General features: G+C 38.7%; 2 protein-coding genes and 1 long non-coding RNA gene across 3 annotated transcripts; all 3 read right to left on the bottom strand.

The window, feature by feature from the left end:
* Positions 1-109: 109 nt before the first annotated feature.
* Positions 110-8,796, bottom strand: LOC105383112 (synaptic vesicle glycoprotein 2A). Its single transcript, XM_038119981.2, has 10 exons — positions 8,485-8,796; positions 7,911-8,072; positions 2,545-2,707; positions 2,199-2,320; positions 1,795-2,030; positions 1,460-1,608; positions 1,155-1,299; positions 766-1,046; positions 492-619; positions 110-190 (listed from the first exon to the last, which is right to left on the bottom strand). Exons 1-10 carry the CDS (start codon positions 8,615-8,617, stop codon positions 135-137), a joined length of 1,575 nt encoding a protein of 524 aa, XP_037975909.2. The 5' UTR covers positions 8,618-8,796; the 3' UTR covers positions 110-134.
* Positions 6,070-7,790, bottom strand: LOC125488628. The gene is made up of 3 exons (XR_007266359.1): positions 7,173-7,790; positions 6,607-7,136; positions 6,070-6,477 (listed from the first exon to the last, which is right to left on the bottom strand). It is a non-coding gene; the product is annotated as an uncharacterized LOC125488628 (long non-coding RNA).
* Positions 8,797-9,121: 325 nt separating the features above from the next.
* Positions 9,122-14,949, bottom strand: LOC125488476 (synaptic vesicle 2-related protein-like). The gene is made up of 9 exons (XM_048621874.1): positions 14,790-14,949; positions 14,361-14,522; positions 13,913-14,075; positions 13,442-13,563; positions 13,006-13,241; positions 10,328-10,476; positions 9,860-10,010; positions 9,446-9,726; positions 9,122-9,257 (listed from the first exon to the last, which is right to left on the bottom strand). The coding sequence occupies exons 1-9, from the start codon at positions 14,908-14,910 to the stop codon at positions 9,122-9,124; spliced, it is 1,521 nt and encodes a 506-aa protein (XP_048477831.1). The 5' UTR covers positions 14,911-14,949.
* Positions 14,950-17,107: the final 2,158 nt, after the last annotated feature.

Raw genomic sequence — 17,107 nt, 5'->3', positions numbered from 1 at the left:
AGGAGTAGGAAATACTAACTAGGTAATTGTCTTAATACTTTTTTATTTTTTACAAAATTAATTGTTGAGATATACTTATTTTTTATACAATAGGGTGTATTTAAAATTCGTCAATTTAAAGATAGCACATTGTTTTACAAGAGTTTTGAAATATTGTCAGAAGGTAGGAAGCAGGCCATCAAAGCACCACCTGTAACATAAACAAAGCCAAAGTTAACATTACACCTGAACTAAATTATTAAGATGTCTTAAAAATCAGCAGTACTTTTTTCAATATCTTTTGGAATATCGATTTTCAATAACCCCCTGAGCTAAACTATAATTATGACCTTTAAACTCTGACTCCACTCCATCCATCTATTTTACATCCTCTACAAATTTACTTCTCTAAAACTGCTTCCACTGCAGCATCCACAGGCAGCCCGCCATGACGCTGTACCTATCATACACAGATGCTACACTAGCAATCGCTGCCTTATCACTGCACTCACTGAGTATGAAGACAGCAAAGAATCCAAAAGTGGCGTGGCAGGCGGAGAACATGGCGGCGCCGGCCAGGTTGATACCGGCCAGCGCGCTCAGCCGCGCCACCATCACGCCCAGGCAGCCCGCCATGCCGCTGGAGATAGAGAAGGGAGATTAACATTCATTGGGACCACTGCTGAGACTTTTCAAATTTAAAGCAATATAAGTATATCCTTAAAAGGTCTTAATTATGTTTTTATAAATACCAACAATAACATAAGTAAAACTACTCGTACTTACCGATTTAAAGAAGGAAACAAGATAACGTAGTACGATGAAAGTATCCCAATCTGTATAGAAGTTGTTAAACAGAGTACATAAAATGGCAACACCAGCACGGGGTTTGTTCCAAAGATGACTCCGATGGTCCCCGTGAACCCCAGTAGGGAAAACATGAGAGATAAACACTTCTTCCTTGAAGATGCCAATGACATCAGAATGTTGATAGTGGTAAATGTTGTGCCAAGAGCCACTCCTACGAAGAGCGTTTCTTGTTTTAGTTTACTACTGCATTCTGGTGTCTGAAACAAACTTCCTCATTGTAATAATCTGCCTAGTAGTATATTGGTCATTTACCAAATAGATGTAATCGGTTTTACCGTAACATATGTAATCAGAGGTATACTTACAAAGATATCAGTGCTATTGCTACTGTAATTCGCATCAACGTCATTGTCACCCAGGACATCGCAGAGTCCAATGTTGTCAGAGCTTTTTGTCGATGCAAAGTAGTCGTTTGCAACAAAAGGTAGCCACGTCATCAAACTGTTGCATCTATAATAAAAAGGAGTCATGATTAGATTATCAATCTAAGACCTAAAATGAGTTCGATGTAAAAAGCTGAAAATAAAGCTCCTAGGGCCAGGCAGGCTCTTAGATGAGGATGTTTCTACTAAACTGACGAAGAAAAATTAAACAGTAACAGAAAACTTACGTTCCATATAGAACAATAGTGATGTAGTAGAGTTGTAGAGTGTACTTCAGGTAGGGGGGCTTGAAGAGAGGCGCGGTCTGCTCCCACAGAGACCGCGCCAGGGACGTCACCTCGACCCTCGGCGCTTCGTCCAGGATTATTCTCCTCACCTAAAAGAGTAAAGTTGTCAGGAATAATTGGCAATGCATCAAATTCGTCGACGTCAGATATAGCCCTCTTAAAACACTTTGTCCTTCAACGTTTCTTATCCAGCCTAAATTATAATAATGCATCCTTTTCTTGTATGTAGGGCATAGTAGGGTTGCTAGAATTGTATTGTAAAAAGTAGAACTTACGGGGTACATATTAGGTTCACCGCCATTAATGACCCAAATTCTTTCCAAAGCTTTCAAAGCCTCTTCCTCTCGATCCTGATTGGCTAAAAACTTGGGACTCTCCACCAATGGCAGCATACAGAAGAATCCGATTAAGGGCGCCAGTGATAGGATCAATATGTACAGCCTCCATGGAGAAAACAGCATGAATCCGACGTCGTACGAGAAATCCAACCCGAGGATCAAGTAGCCAAGAGCTGAAACAAAAAAAAAATGTAAGATGTAAGGAAAATGCACATAAAACAAAAACAAATATGCTGGTCATTAAAATATTCCCTGGAACTTATGCAATAGAGTCATTGTTAATTGATGGTGGTGGAAAGAAAGAGAAAGATCATTATATATGTATATTGTATAATACTTACAGAAATATATAATAGGGCATGTGTGCATGACGGTGCTCATGATGAAGAGGTAGGGTCCGCGCACCCGCTGGCAGCAGGACTCCCCGAGCAGGGAGAATGTGGCCGACTGCGCGCAGCTGACACTGATCAAATAGATGCAGGTAAATTCATTGATAATTTAGTACACCATCACATAATCACTCCATTATGCCACATGAAAGATATGAAGGTAGACTCAAGGTACAAATAGGTGTAAAGAAAATCTGACTGGGTTTTCCCACAAATTTAGTTTTCATGGGTGCTTACGGCTTACTGCTCTACCCAAAGGCATCGCGTACCTAATGAAAGCAATAATAAAGGTCCTTACAAACTAGTCCCCACTAGCTTCATGACGGCCAGCACGACCCAGTTGGGAGACAGCGCGCTGAGTGCCGACACCGCGGAGGCTCCCAGCATGGCCACCAGCAGGCTGCGCCGGCGCCCGCGCGTGTCAGAGATGTAGCCCCATGTGTAGGACATCACTATTGGACCTGTAATGCAGTGGTTCCATGGTTACTACGGTGGTTGAACTTAATTTCTAGTGCGGAGGAAATGTTTGCATTCAACTCTGATATACCTAGGCCTATTCAATTATTTGTTATTTTGTGAAAAATAAGTGCGTTATGGTGAAAAAATTCATTTTTGTAGTATTAATACAAACTTGTACATCATTATCTGTTGGTCTTTCACATCCTGCCTGTGCGTGTTTAGATTTTGGAGACACACCTTCGAAGCGCCAAACTCATAATATTTTGCAATCATAACAAGCAGAGCTGTTTGATAATGTTCAGACGTGAGTAAACTTATTTGTTTTGGGATACAATTATCTTGCTTTAATTAACAAATCTTGTCATAGTTACACAAACATTGAATGATAATTATAGTGCTTCCTCGTCTGAATAAGATTACATATAGTATGCCGATCACTTCACATTTTCAACAAGTTTTCAGACCACCTATGTTTTTCTTATAAAACGGTTTCAAGTTTGTGCACAGACGTAGGTAATTTTAGTATTTACCTATTTCTAACATATTTACATAAAGACTGTAAAACTTGGAAAGGTAAATATAGATTGTAAATCTTGAAAAGATAAATATAGAGTGTAAATCTCGTAAAGGTAGGGCCTTCTCCGATCTGCTGGACCGCCCACCTATCCTGAGATGATATACATATTGTGGCGTGCTGGTCGTTTAAATAAAAACCACATAATTAAGTTTAAATAGTGGACTGTATATTGAGGTTTTAATCACTAAATAAAGACACACATTGACAGTACGGTGGTTCTAATGCGACTGAATTAGGAACTAATCTATGTTCATGTGCATGTATTGTACATAATTGGGGCCCAAGGCAAAAATAACAATAATTGTTTGACAAATCAAAAAAATTAAGCTCCCAAACTGAAATTACATTTATGTAACAATATAGGTAGATAGCTGACATGAAATTGTAACAATATCATCAGTAAACAATAGTTTCTTACATTTTCTTTAAATTATGTCTGTTGCATGAATATTTTTGCCAATACAATTATAGGCCCTATTATACCTAACGGGTCGAATACACTACTCAAAAAACTTAAAATCTGTCTTTTGGTATATTCTGTAAGAACCTCATTTTGTGAACACCCTATATTAAAGGTATCCTTTTTTACATTGTACTTTATGCCTAATGTTTTAACAAAGGCATCTTCATGCTGACAAAACTCAATATCCTCAAGATTTTGATCACTCTTAGGAATATCCTGTAATATTTTTGGATGGTTGGAACTCCATTTGTGCAACTCAAAACTACCTAACTTCAGTAGCTCAGTCAACTGTTTTTTAATCTCACAGAGTTCATCAAGATCATTACTCCCTACGCTGACATCATCAACATAGACATTGTTTAACAAAGTAGCTGCCCCCAGAGGGTACTTATCCTTGAACCGGTAAGCTAACTCATTTAAACACCTTGTAGCTAAGAAGTTTGAACTTCGGAGACCATATGTTACACTTAGCAATTGAATACATCTTATTTCTTCCTGTGGTGTGTCTCTCCACAGTATGTTTTGTAGTGAACATTGTTTTTTGTTCAACATAATATTTCTAAACATTTTTTTAATGTCAGAAATGAACACATATTTACCATTTAACCTAAATAAGATCAAAATGCTAAATAGGTCATTTTGAACACAAGGTCCATTTAATAAGTGATCATTTAATGAAACACCTTCATTAGTTAACATTGACCCATCAAACACTACCCGAAGTTTTGTTGTTTTACTATTTTGATTAATTACTGGATGGTGTGGTAAGAAATACACCGGGTCCTGCTCTAAATTGTAATCGCTAATATCATAGTATCTACCATGCCCTAATTGTACATACTCATCTATAAATTTTTTATAGGGTTCCTGTAACGAAGGATCTCTAATGAACCTCTTTTCTAGGTTGTAAAACCTTTGAAGAGCCCGTGATAAAGAATCACCTAGCCTTATATCCTTAAAGTCCTGCTTTAAAGGTAAAGACACCTCAAACCTACCATCTATTAATTTTGTTGACTCACAGAACTGAATTTCAGCAAGTTCCTGCTCTGAGGAGGCCTCTGTATAGACCTTAGGCACCTCTTCACACTGCCATAACCTTTTTAGTGAATTGTCAATTGAATTTAACCTTTGTATCTCATTTTGATCAAACTCTGAGTCTAACATCATATTACTTGTGCTACTACAAAAGTTACTAACCGGGCATTGTTTATACTTACCATGCTGTGGTAACTTGCCTGCTACAATATAGCCAAACATAGTGTTATGCAAATATAGCCCACCTGGAGCCACTGGCAGCTGTTCTCTCATTAATATTCTGAAAAATATATCACATCCTAATAGAATACTTATTTTATCACTAATGTGAAACTGCTGATCGGCTAATTGCACATTTGGAGGTATATTTAAGCTTTGTTTGTTAACTGGAAACTGTGGCAAGTTACTAGTTATATTTTTAACTACACAACAGGTTAAATCTTGTGTATTGTTGTTTACTGTTGAATAAACAGTTAATGATGCCTTTTGTTTGATTTCATTAGATCCACAAATCCCACTGATAATGGTTTTCTCATTAAACAATTGACAATCAATTTTGTTTGCCACATCGGACAAAATAAATGAAGTTTGACTACCTGAGTCGCAAAGGGCTCTCAAGTACATTGGCCTACCATTTTTATCATAGACCTTCACCTTTGCAGTAGGTAATAATATATTTTCACTTAAATTTCTTGATAAAGCAACTTGTTTTGATAAATCAACACTATCACTGTCATGAATTAAAGTATTATGTTTGTCTTTACATGTAGCACACCTAAACGCAAAGTAACACTTACCTTTATGTGAGTTTAAGCAAAGCTTGCATAATTTGTTAGATTCAACGAATTTTATGCGGTCAGATGGCAAGGCTAGCTTGAATTTTTGGCACTGATGAAGCTTGTTATGATACTTGGACTGGCAATAGGTACATGATCTGCTTATTTGGCCCTCAGCAGCCGCCACTAAGCTCGCTCCATGGTATTTGTTCACAGAAGTACACGGTTGTTGCACCTCTGCCACAGTTTCAAGTGCAGATGCTCGCTGATCTAGAAATTTCAGAAATAAATCTAGTTTAGGTAAAGTGTTATCTTTTAATTCTAGATGAAAGCATCTAAAGGTGTACATGTCAATCTTACGCTGTAAAATACATAAAATCATTAAGTCCCAGTGCTGTGTGGGAACTTCTAGGTTAGTTAATGCTGACAAGTGTTGTTTAGTTTTGGATACAATCTCTCTTAAGCTAGCAGCAGAGCATTTCTTTATAACAGGTAGATCAAGTATGTTGTTTATGTGATGGTTAATTATCCTAAACTTATTATCATAGCGCTCAGCTAACAATTGCAAAGCAACATTATAATTTTCGGCATTTAAGCTTAAATGCTGCACCACATCCGCAGCCTCACCTTCTAATAAGGTTTTTAAATAATAAAATTTATCGCATTGCGACAGCCTAGTGTCATTGTCAATGATACTTTTGAACAAGTTTACAAAATCGTGGTATTTGCCTACCTGGCCATTGAACTTTCCAATCTCGATCCGTGGAAGACTCTGATGAGTCATACTGGATACCTTCGGGGGTTGGCTAGGCCCTTCAATGTTACCTGCTGACTGATGTTCATTGAGCCATTGATTTAGTGCCGCCAAAGTTATCAAGTATTTATCCTCATACTCGTCAATTTTTTCGTCGTCGTTCGGGTCTAGAATTGAAATATCAATAGTTAGTTCACAATATTTATGATAGGTAGACACTAACTGTTCCTTTTTAACGAGAACCTGCTCCCTTGTTACATTTTCTAATTTGAGGTTACTTAGTCTAGTGATAGTACCTTTAAATTGACCTCTGGTCGCAACCATGCGTTTTAAATCGTCTTCCATTGTGAATCGTACTTTTAAAATTAATTAATACAGTTATATTGTGCAATTCGACTATAGTTTTCACTTTTAATAAAAAAAAAACGTGACTGAGCACACTGCGTAATAAGTAAAGAGAACAGAGAAAACAAAATGGCGTTAATGCGCAGCAGTCACAGTTCAAAGGCGCTCGCGTCGCGCGTCAAGGAATGAAATTGAATGAATTGTCGCGAACTTGCTTCATTCACGAACCAATCGGAAACGTTCACCGAGGCCGCTCTCGTCCGCAATTGGTGGGTTCTTCGCACAGCGACGTCTCGCTGTCTCGCTCCTACCCGTTGCAGCACGATATAGCCCGCTCCTTTTGTCAAAGGCGGATGCCTCGTGGAGTTGTGTGAATCAGTCGATGACGTATGTTCCCGCTCCCGTCCTTGACCGTGAACTCAGTCAGCTCACCTTGTCCTCTGCTATTCGAATGACGATATTTATGAAGATTGATATGCACCTACAATATTTGTTGTAGTACTTATGTATAATTTACCAGCCTCAATAGCAGGCTGAATTTATGTTTGTTTAGTCCTGATGTTCGTATTAAAATACTGCTCAATAGCAACAGCCCGAACACAGTAAGTATGTTGTGATTAACACTAGGTAGCACTATTACTCGTACCACGCAATGCGTGGCTGATAACTGTCAATGGCACAGCACGGTAACAATGTCCTTTTTATAATTGCTGTCAATAGCACAGCCTGAGTCCTATGACACCAATAACACCAGCAACACAGGTCACAGTTTTTTAAAAAGCACAGCTTTTCACAGTAAAGTTTATAGTCACTTATTGAAGTGGCACTTGCGCACACACACGACGCAATTTATTTTAAGTCCCGCACTACGCAATATGGCGGTTGATATTGTGAGCCGCACAGAACACCGCATGGAACCGCAACACTGATGTCTTTATTAATTATTAATTTAGGCGAAGATGGACCATATTATGTGGCGTGCTGGTCGTTTAAATAAAAACCACATAATTAAGTTTAAATAGTGGACTGTATATTGAGGTTTTAATCACTAAATAAAGACACACATTGACAGTACGGTGGTTCTAATGCGACTGAATTAGGAACTAATCTATGTTCATGTGCATGTATTGTACACATATCACCCTGAGATGAGCGATGTGGTCGAAACCAAACGAGGAGTGTATTCAATAGCTTAATTTGCAAAATAGCTTACTCCTTTCGTACACTACAACCATGTCGACTAACATGTACTTACCAGCATAGGGCATCGACCCCAGGATCCCCTTCTGCGTCTGCGTAAGCTCGAACTCACAGCTGCAGCCGGTGACCACCACGGAGAAGCCGAACATGTCCAGCCCCATGGCCATCAGCGTCAGACTCAGCAGCAGCAGCAGCAGGTAGCTGTAGCGACCGTGCCCTGGAACATTCGGCCACGACTCTACATCATCAAAGTAACTTATATCTACCGCTCTTTATCTGTCTTTCATTCGACAAAGAGCCCCTTATCCGTAAGAAGTACTTAGTTTGTAAAAAATTACGTACATCAGAAATTTTTTTACTTCTACGATGAATAAAAACATTTGACTTGACTTTTTGTATAACCCTTGTTACACCTACCGAGTAGAGTGGGGAGACAGTATCCTCGGCCGAGCACTCGGTCAATTGCTAGCTGTTTATTGGTCGAGGATCGGGCGAGGATACTGTCTTGCCATTCTACTCGGTAGGTGTAATCAGGGTATATGCGCGTCTGCTAGGGTATAGGTTCATACTTTAGTCACTTTAAATGGTTTATGAGTATTTTGATAATATGATAGTGATATTAAACTTACCAGCCACCGTAAGTGCTTCCTCGTACGAGTACAATAGTTTATCCTCACATCTAATCACATCGCTGTCAAATAGTATTTTACTTCTATTTTCACTTACAACTACTTTATCACAGTTCACTTTTTTGGCTACCATTTTGTCTTTTTGTTACTTTTTCGTTCGCATGTCTGTTGTGTCTTCTATCGTCATTTGAGCAGAAACTAACCGATGATATTATAATATACGAAGTATTTCATAACAATTTCATTTATTTGACTTATCTCTAAAACATTTTTGTTTATTTATGCAGAATCTTATGCAAATAACGTAATGAGATATCTATATTTTTATGAACATAGCTCTTTGTGATGTTTTGCTTGAATGTACCTACATTTAATAGGCTAGTAGCCACCTACTATTTCATACTGTAAACCCATATAATTAATTTTTGTATTAATCACTTCAATAACACTTCATTCGTGACCGAGTCGGGAGGTAGGAAGCACGCCATAGCTGCCCCCGCTGCAAAAAGCAATGCATCCAGATTAGTACACGAAAGTTACACATTTATTTATCACGAAGGTCACAACAATTTTTTATAATCCACGTGCTAAAGAGATAGATAGGACCAACTTTCCTGATGAGGAAATAGGTACGTCATCACTCACAGAAGATGAAGAGCCCCAGGGCGGCGAAGGTGAGGTGGCAGGTGGAGTGCATCCCGGCCGCCAGCAGGTTGACCCCCGCCAGCGCGCTCAGCCGCGCCGCCACCACGCCCAGGCACGCCGCCATGCCGCTGCAGACAAACACCAATTAAAAAATGATCTATGGTCTTAAATGTGGTCAAGGATTTTCTAGGTAAATTAATGTTAGCCCATGGTACGGAGAACATAAAGGAAACAGGTGCCGTGAGGAAGCGTGATCACGTGATCAGTGACAAAAATAAAAACTTTCAACTGTCCTTTTATAAATAAAACCACTCACCGATAAGAAGTCGGAAACAACAAAACGTAGTAGGATGAAACTAGGCCGTTCCCCAGACAAGCTAACGCAGCCATCACGTAGAATGGCACCACCAGCAGCGCTTGAGTCGATAACATCACGCCGACGCTACCACATGTAGCCAGCAAGAAGGTCACAATTGTGATCAACTTCTTCCTGGATGATGCGAATGAAACTCCATAGTTGATGGTCGAGAATAACAAGCCCAGAGCTGCTCCAGCGAATAGCGTATTAGTTTCAAGCTTACTGCTGCATTGTGGCTCCTGAAATAAGAACATAAAATGGTCAAAACTCTGCTGTTGGAATAAAAGCAAGCAATACCTGTTTACTATTTCAAACTATGTATTTAATAGATCTTTACGGGTATAATTGAGGATGAACTAGTTACATACGTACAAAAAAATCAGTAATATTTCTGCTGTAACTGTTGTCCACATTTCCTGCACTCAGCACATCGCAGAGTCCACCGACACTCGTCATTGAAGTTCTTTTAGGTCCAAAGTAAGCGTTTGAGATGTATGGCAACCATGTGATAAGACTGTTGCTCCTGTAAAAAAAACATGTTTTGTTACCATTATATCAAATCAATCCTAATCCTAACTTTATTAAGTTAAATAATATTTTATAAATGTGAAAGTAACTGTGTCTGTCTGTCTTTCTGTCTGTCTGTTACTCTTTCACGCCAAAACTACTGAACGGATTTGAATGAAATTTCGATTATGGTCTAGACCCTGAGAAAGAACATAGGCTACTTTTTATCCCGGAATTCCCACGGGAAAACTTTTTAAGGCGAATCGAAGCTCGCGGGCACAGCTAGTAGGTTATAAACCATCCACGAATTACTGTATATTTATCTTAACTTACGAGCCATAAACGACAGCTACTATGTAATAAAGTATTAGAGTATGTTTCAGGTACGGCGGCTTGAATAGAGGGACGGTCTGGTCCCGCAGAGATTCAGCCAGAGAAACACTCTTATTCATTGTGTTTTCTTCTAGAATAAGACTTTTCACCTGAAACAACATATAATATTTTGAAATGCATCTTGTTCCTCCTACTTCTTAAGGGCCTGTACAGGGTGACGTGCACCGCCAAATTTGGGTTTTCAATGCTCTTCACACAGCACACGCAGTGACACGCACACATGTAAGTTTGCACAGTGGGTCGATAAACTTTTACTCGCCAACTTTATTGACAATTATGTTCAAATATATTTTGGGTGATTTTAGGGTAAGTATAATTTTTAATTACGCTGGTAAGCACCAGGAAAGAGTAGAAATTAATAGGGGTGTCACTTTTCTCTATACTCGGAACCCGATTAGATTTCTAAACAAATGTGGTATTTACTTGTAGAAAGGTAACTACAGGTAGGTATTAAAGTATAGATAATAAGTTATACTAAACCGAAAGGGGATGACTCAAGGGGTCATTCTGAACAACTTTGGTTCTACGAGTTTTGCAAATTCGAGAAAAAAATAATCGTTTTCCATGGTAAAAAGTCACGTGTCCACAAAGTTTCTATGAAAAAGGTTTTTTTTTTGTTAATTTTTAAAACTCGTAGAACAAAAGTTCAGAATGAAACCCTGTCTCACTTGTTTTTACCCGACTGCCGAAGGAGGAGAGTAATGTTTTTCGATTGTATGTATGTATGTATGTTTGTAAGTATATTTTTGGTAGCAGAAAATATATTTTATTATTTTTAGGGTTTCGTACCTCAAAAGGAAAAAAAAAACAGTTATAAGATCTCTTTGTTGTCCGTCTGTCTGACTGACTGTCTGTCACCGCCCTTTTTCTCAGAAACGGGTAAAGATATCAAGCTGATATTTCGCATAGATATGGGGAGTACCCAAAAAAAAAATGGGGTACTACCTCTCCCATACAAGTAAATTGGCGCTGATATTTTTTCCGGTTATTTTGATGGTGTAGGTAGGGTATTGTTGAATAGGTTTTTTAATATAATAGGTATAAAAAAGGTTAAAATATAATTATTTTGCTTTTACCCTTAAATTTGGGGACCACACCATAGACAAATCCTAATTTAAAAAAATATTTCAATAGATGGCGTGATTTTATTTTGGATAACTCAGAATAAGAAGTGATGATATCTCAGAATAATAATGGTTAATGGTGCTATTCCACTGAGCACCGAAACCAGTGGGACGCTAGTGAAAAGTGGTCATGGAAATGCACCAGGGTAGACCCTGCTCCTAGAACAATGCATGAGTTTGTGATTTGTGTACGTGCGTGAAAAGCGAGGATGGAAACTTTGAATATTTTCTTGATTTTTTAATTATTGATGCAATAACATTGAATTTAGTAAACCCAGTAAACCTAACTAATCCAGAGAAAACCTAAAATATCTTTCTCTCTCTCTGAAAAACATACTTAATAGCCCAAACTCGATGCTTTTAGCTATTAACATCTTTGAAATAAAATTCAATCACCACCGTATTACTGCCCTCATCAGATCCTCACGAGACCATACCTCAACCAGCACCATGAAACTGTGTTTTTGAATCCTTACCTAATGTTCCTACGTATTGTCATCACTTAGATCCATTCGCTATATTCCTGCTCCTCATCCCAGGGCCGGAGGCACGTCAGCTTTTTAAAGACATCAGCAGCAGACTAATAGAAGTCTCAAGGGAACCTAGGGCTGGCACTTACCTATCACAAAGGCTAAGCATCGCTATACAGCGGGGTATCGCGGCCGGGGCGTCTTGGGTACCCTACCCGACAGTGGCAGCGATCTGGCCAGCATCTTCTTTTTAGTTTAATTTTAATTTTATATTAGTTAGTTTTAGTTAGGCATTAATAATTATAATTTAATCAAGAAGTACCATGTAACTAATAAAAAACATTATCATTTAATGTATTGAGTATATTATAAGAATTATACTTCCTCAATTTCAAATCAAATTATGTTGGTGTCATAAAAGTTGAAAAAGTGCAATGACAACCAATGTGCAGTGATTTTGTGTCTGTACACAATAAGATCGCGAGCTGTCAGTGCCGCCTAAACCGACGTGACCCTTCTTTGGAGGCCACCGGCCGACTGAGTCAAACGTCGCTTGTGTTTATGATTTTACGAGTATAACACAGAAAGCCGCCATAGATATTTGTATGAAGATTTGAGGGAAAAAAATTGCTCAAGTTTGGGATTAATTTACACAAAATAGGTGTGTGTTCATTAAAAAACAAGGTATTTAGCGCCTAGTCTAAGCATTTATCTTTATAATTTGATAAGAATTATATGAAAATTCATGATAATTACGACACAGTTGTTACAATACGGGAGTGTGATTTACTGGTTTTTCAGATTTAATTTACAGTTATCCATAAGCATTTACTTAAATTCGAATGATTCAGCACCTAGCTAAACTCTTCGGCTACCTGTGTGATTTTTTTCAAGGCTGTAGAGCATCATTTACTACATAATTCTATGACAATGCCAACCCTCGATTCCCTATTGCCGACCCTTAAAGACTTTGCCTAGCATTGAAACCAAAGTTTAAGTTTATGTTCTCACATAATATACTCACGGGGTACATGTTCGGTTCACCACCATTAATGGTCCAAATTTTCTCCAAGCACCTCAGAGCTTCAGCCTCTCGGCCCTGATTGGCTAGGAACTTGGGGCTCTCAACCAATAGCAGCATGGAGAAGAAGCCGAGTAGCGGTGCGAGGGACAACAGCAGTGAGTACAGTCTCCACGGAGTGAACTGGATGAACCCGAGGTCGTACGAGGACTCCAGGCCTAGGACGAAGTAGCCGAGCACTGAAAGTGGAAAGTGGAAAACCATCGTCGTTAAAACCATCGAGTCGTTGTACCAGTCAATTTAGCAAAGAGAACAAGCTAAAGAAATAGTAGGTAGGTATTAACATCACGCCAACCACATCGCCTGTATATGCTGTCCTCATAAGTATATTATTACCAGCTTTAAAAAGCAGAATGGAAGTTAAACAGAGGTTACTCACAGAAGTAGAAGAATGGCGTGGTGTGCAGTACGCTGGTCATCAGCAGCATATAGGAGCCGCGGACTCGCTCGCTGCACGACTCTCCCAGCAACGCGTATGTGGACGACTGCGCACAGCTTACACTGTGACAAATTACCCTGTTAGTGTATAATATAATATACGTCTCCTACACATTACGCAGAAGCAACATTGAGAAGGAGGCTGCAAGGCGCACACCACTTTGGTTGCATACATAAGTATCGCGTCTTCTCATTTTCTCCTCAGCCATTCCTCAATGTCTAAAGACAAAAAATTACAACCAATCCAGCCTTACACTAGATGAAGATTTCCTAGTGGCTGGATAAGGAAGAAAGAATGTAGAGCGTTGTGGGTCTCAGGATAGGTTTATGTGCAGTGGACGATAACAAGCTGAACAGGAATAATATTATCCATAACATTTTTTCTACGATAATAAAGAGGTGTGGCACATACAAACTAGTGCCGATGAGCTTCATGACTCCAAGCACGATCCAGTTGGGGGCGAGCGCGCTAAGCGCGGAGCAAGAGAAGGCCCCCAACATGGCCGCCAGCAGGCTCCGCCGGCGCCCCATGGTGTCAGAGATGTAGCCCCACGCGTACGACATCAGGATCGGACCTGCACAACAAGTGCAATAGAAGAATTATTTGAAGTACTTTAGAAGGGGTTGCAGTCGTGATCTGCCCGTAATTGTCTGCTGATGGACTAAGTCTCTCCCATTGGACCCTGGATAGACAAGATAGTGACACGCTGGTCTGACTGGTTAATCCTTTCACCACATAGACAAATCGAACTCCAGAGCTCTCATATATCCCACACGCTAAGAGAAGACCAGACTATTTAAAACCCGTATGGCGTGCAAGTTTTAAAGACCACGACGAAAAAGAAGAAGATCGTACTGACCAGCAAAAGGCATGGAGTTGAGGATGCCTCTCTGCCGGTGCGTGAGCTGCAGCTCGCAGCCGCAGCCGGCGACGGCCACGGAGAAGCCGAACATGTCCAGCCCCATGGCCAGCAGCGCCAGGCTCAGCAGCAGCAGCAGCCGCCGGCTGTAGGCCCCGTGACCTGCAGGGCAACGATGGCTCTCGTCAATTTATATGTACCTACATGTTTCACGCCACTGCATATGGTAAATAAGGTTTGGCTTTCCGCAATTTTTTGGTTTCCTTCAGAGATCGCATGATTGACTTTACGTTTTTCACGCCACTGCATGTGATACAGAAGGTTGGAAAGGGCATTAGGCATAATGTTCCTACACTGGGAGCTCACCACAAGATTCTTTCACCCATCATTAGAGCAAAGATAATGAGTAAAATTTAATAGTTATATTACCAGCTAGTGTGATTGCTTCCTCGTACGAGTACAGTTTATCGACACATTTTGGTGTAATATTGTTATTTTGACTTTCAACAATGTTATCATTAGCACGGTTCACTTTTATTCCAACCACCATTTTAATACCCTCTATGTATTTTTATTTAACCGAGACTGAAACCGTTCTATTGCTATCGTACTAAATTTAAATATTGACTGTATTATTATCACCTGTTGAGTAGGTAATTAAAAGGTGTTCATTATTAAACTTCTTTGTAAAGTTCCATTATAATCGTAATTACATACCTATGTATGCTAAATTATAATCAAACATTTAAAATTAGCATAGGTACACATAAATAGAAGGGAAGGTATCACTCTAGCATTTCACGCGGTTTTCCCGTAGAAAATCCGATAATAAAATAACCTGTATGTTAAATGTTAATTCAGGTGTCAGCTTCCTATGCTTCATCTTTATTATTATTCTCGCGAGAGTAACAAACATGAGAGTAATATTAGTAGGATAATGGAATTTAATGAGTGTGGGTGAACATAGTTCAATTAACTGATAGGTACTTGTAACAAAGTTGTTTTAGGTACTTAAACAAAATTATAAATCAATTTGATACCTTAATACACAGCTGTTAATTTACTTGATGGGAAAATGAGTCAAGTTGGTTTTGGTGTTAACAAATTTGCATGGCAAGTTGCAGAAATTCAACTTGTAGCTAATATATTTATTTCAGGCTAAAGAGAAACTAATTTGGTGTTACAAGTAGGGCAATTGCGTAGTGAATTGAAAAAATATATACCTCTGACTTTTTTACTTCTAATTATTATTTTTCATGCATATTCTAATCGCCAATCTCGATAATTCTCGCTGAGCATGAATCGCTTCCAGGAGTGAACTGATGGTCCCGGTACCCTGGGAATGCCATTCTATTCTAAGACTACGCAGCTTCATCATCAAGCTGCTTATCTAAAATTTATAACACTTGAGAATCTGCGATTGGGTTTTTAAAATAATCTGTCTACTTATGTAAATATCTGAGAAATTGTAAGTAGGTATTAACTTTATAACTACTACCGTGAGTTTAAAATAAAATAAATAAAGTGCTCAGAATTCAAAACACTCAAAAGGCAAGTAGATATTTAATTTTTATATTTTTGTTTATAATAAAAAAGTCACCAAAACTGTTCTTGTGTTTTCAAGAGCATCTTCAGCATGAAGGTTGAGTACTACTTGTTTAGTATGGTAAATAGATTTTAAGCTCACTCGCCTGAACTTTATAGTACCTACTTACCTGGCACATGAGACCGTGATAGACATAACCACTATGTCCAATATCTTATCTAGCAGTGGAATGCGATGGCCAGAAATTGGATCTGTATAAGAGTAAAGTACCTAACTAATTAGTGTATAAGATACATATTAAAATTCAGATTAAACTCCGTTAACAAGAGATGCCTTTTAGTTATAATAAGTACTTAAATGTTTATGTAGGTACTCTTTATTAGTGCGTCCCTATGCGTTGATAGCTCATAAATACTCATAAAATAATGTTAATTCATTTGTCACAATATTTAATGAGGTACTTAGGTATATCTATTGATATGGACATTAGAATATGTGGTTAGGTTTGGGAAGTAGTTTATAACTTAAGATAGGAGAACCCTTAAGTAGAAACTGAATAAACAAACCGAAAGGCTAGGTATAACGTGGATCTTACGATTTTTTATGACTGAGGAAATCATTTGCGAGACTTGGCTTTTTTACAAGTTATATTTTTTTTGACAATTCTCTATTATATTCCATCCTATCATTCAGTTTATCCACCATGTTTTATTAGTTTATTTTATAATCAATTAGTAAATGCCATAAACTGAAATTTATGTACCTAGGTATGTTCAAAAACTTATCCTTTTGAGGATTCAGCAGCGAGATACCGACTGAGGCGGTCTGCCGACTTTTGGGCTGAACCCATTTTAATTAGGTAAGTAATTATGATAAAATCCAAAGGCCTTAATATAAATCCTTTATAAGCCTAAATATAAATTCTTATAGATTACAAAGCATGAGTTCGTCGGTTCAACAGCTTGATAAACAACAATGCGTACTATCGCCTATTCCAACACCATCTAAGAAAAATAGCCCGAAAAGACTACGAAAAGGTATAATAAGCGATAGTAGTGATAAGGAAAAGTTAACTCAGTCTCAGCGGAGCGACGGGTACCCGAGCCACAGTAGGCACTCTCAGCCGAGTCAACAGCACACGGAACCGGTTCGCGTACCGTCGTACAGAGATATCGCACTGCTACCGTCGACGTCGGCTATG

The sequence above is a fragment of the Plutella xylostella genome, chromosome 6 (assembly GCF_932276165.1).
Source record: "Plutella xylostella chromosome 6, ilPluXylo3.1, whole genome shotgun sequence".
Classification (NCBI taxonomy): domain Eukaryota; kingdom Metazoa; phylum Arthropoda; class Insecta; order Lepidoptera; family Plutellidae; genus Plutella; species Plutella xylostella.
The sequence above is the reverse complement of the archived record's forward strand: the minus strand, read 5'-3'. Positions and strand labels throughout refer to the sequence as shown.

Coding starts and splice junctions, on each gene's coding strand:
- LOC105383112 (XM_038119981.2), bottom strand. CDS start 8,617: ATGGTAGCCAAAAAAGTGAACTGTGATAAAGTAGTTGTAAGTGAAAAT. Junction 2,708..7,910: donor GGGGTCGATGCCCTATGCTG/GTAAGTACATGT, acceptor ACTGCATTACAG/GTCCAATAGTGATGTCCTAC. Junction 620..765: donor TTGTTTCCTTCTTTAAATCG/GTAAGTACGAGT, acceptor CTCTATCTCCAG/CGGCATGGCGGGCTGCCTGG.
- LOC125488476 (XM_048621874.1), bottom strand. CDS start 14,910: ATGGTGGTTGGAATAAAAGTGAACCGTGCTAATGATAACATTGTTGAA. Junction 14,523..14,789: donor GGAAGCAATCACACTAGCTG/GTAATATAACTA, acceptor GTTGCCCTGCAG/GTCACGGGGCCTACAGCCGG. Junction 14,076..14,360: donor CAACTCCATGCCTTTTGCTG/GTCAGTACGATC, acceptor CTTGTTGTGCAG/GTCCGATCCTGATGTCGTAC.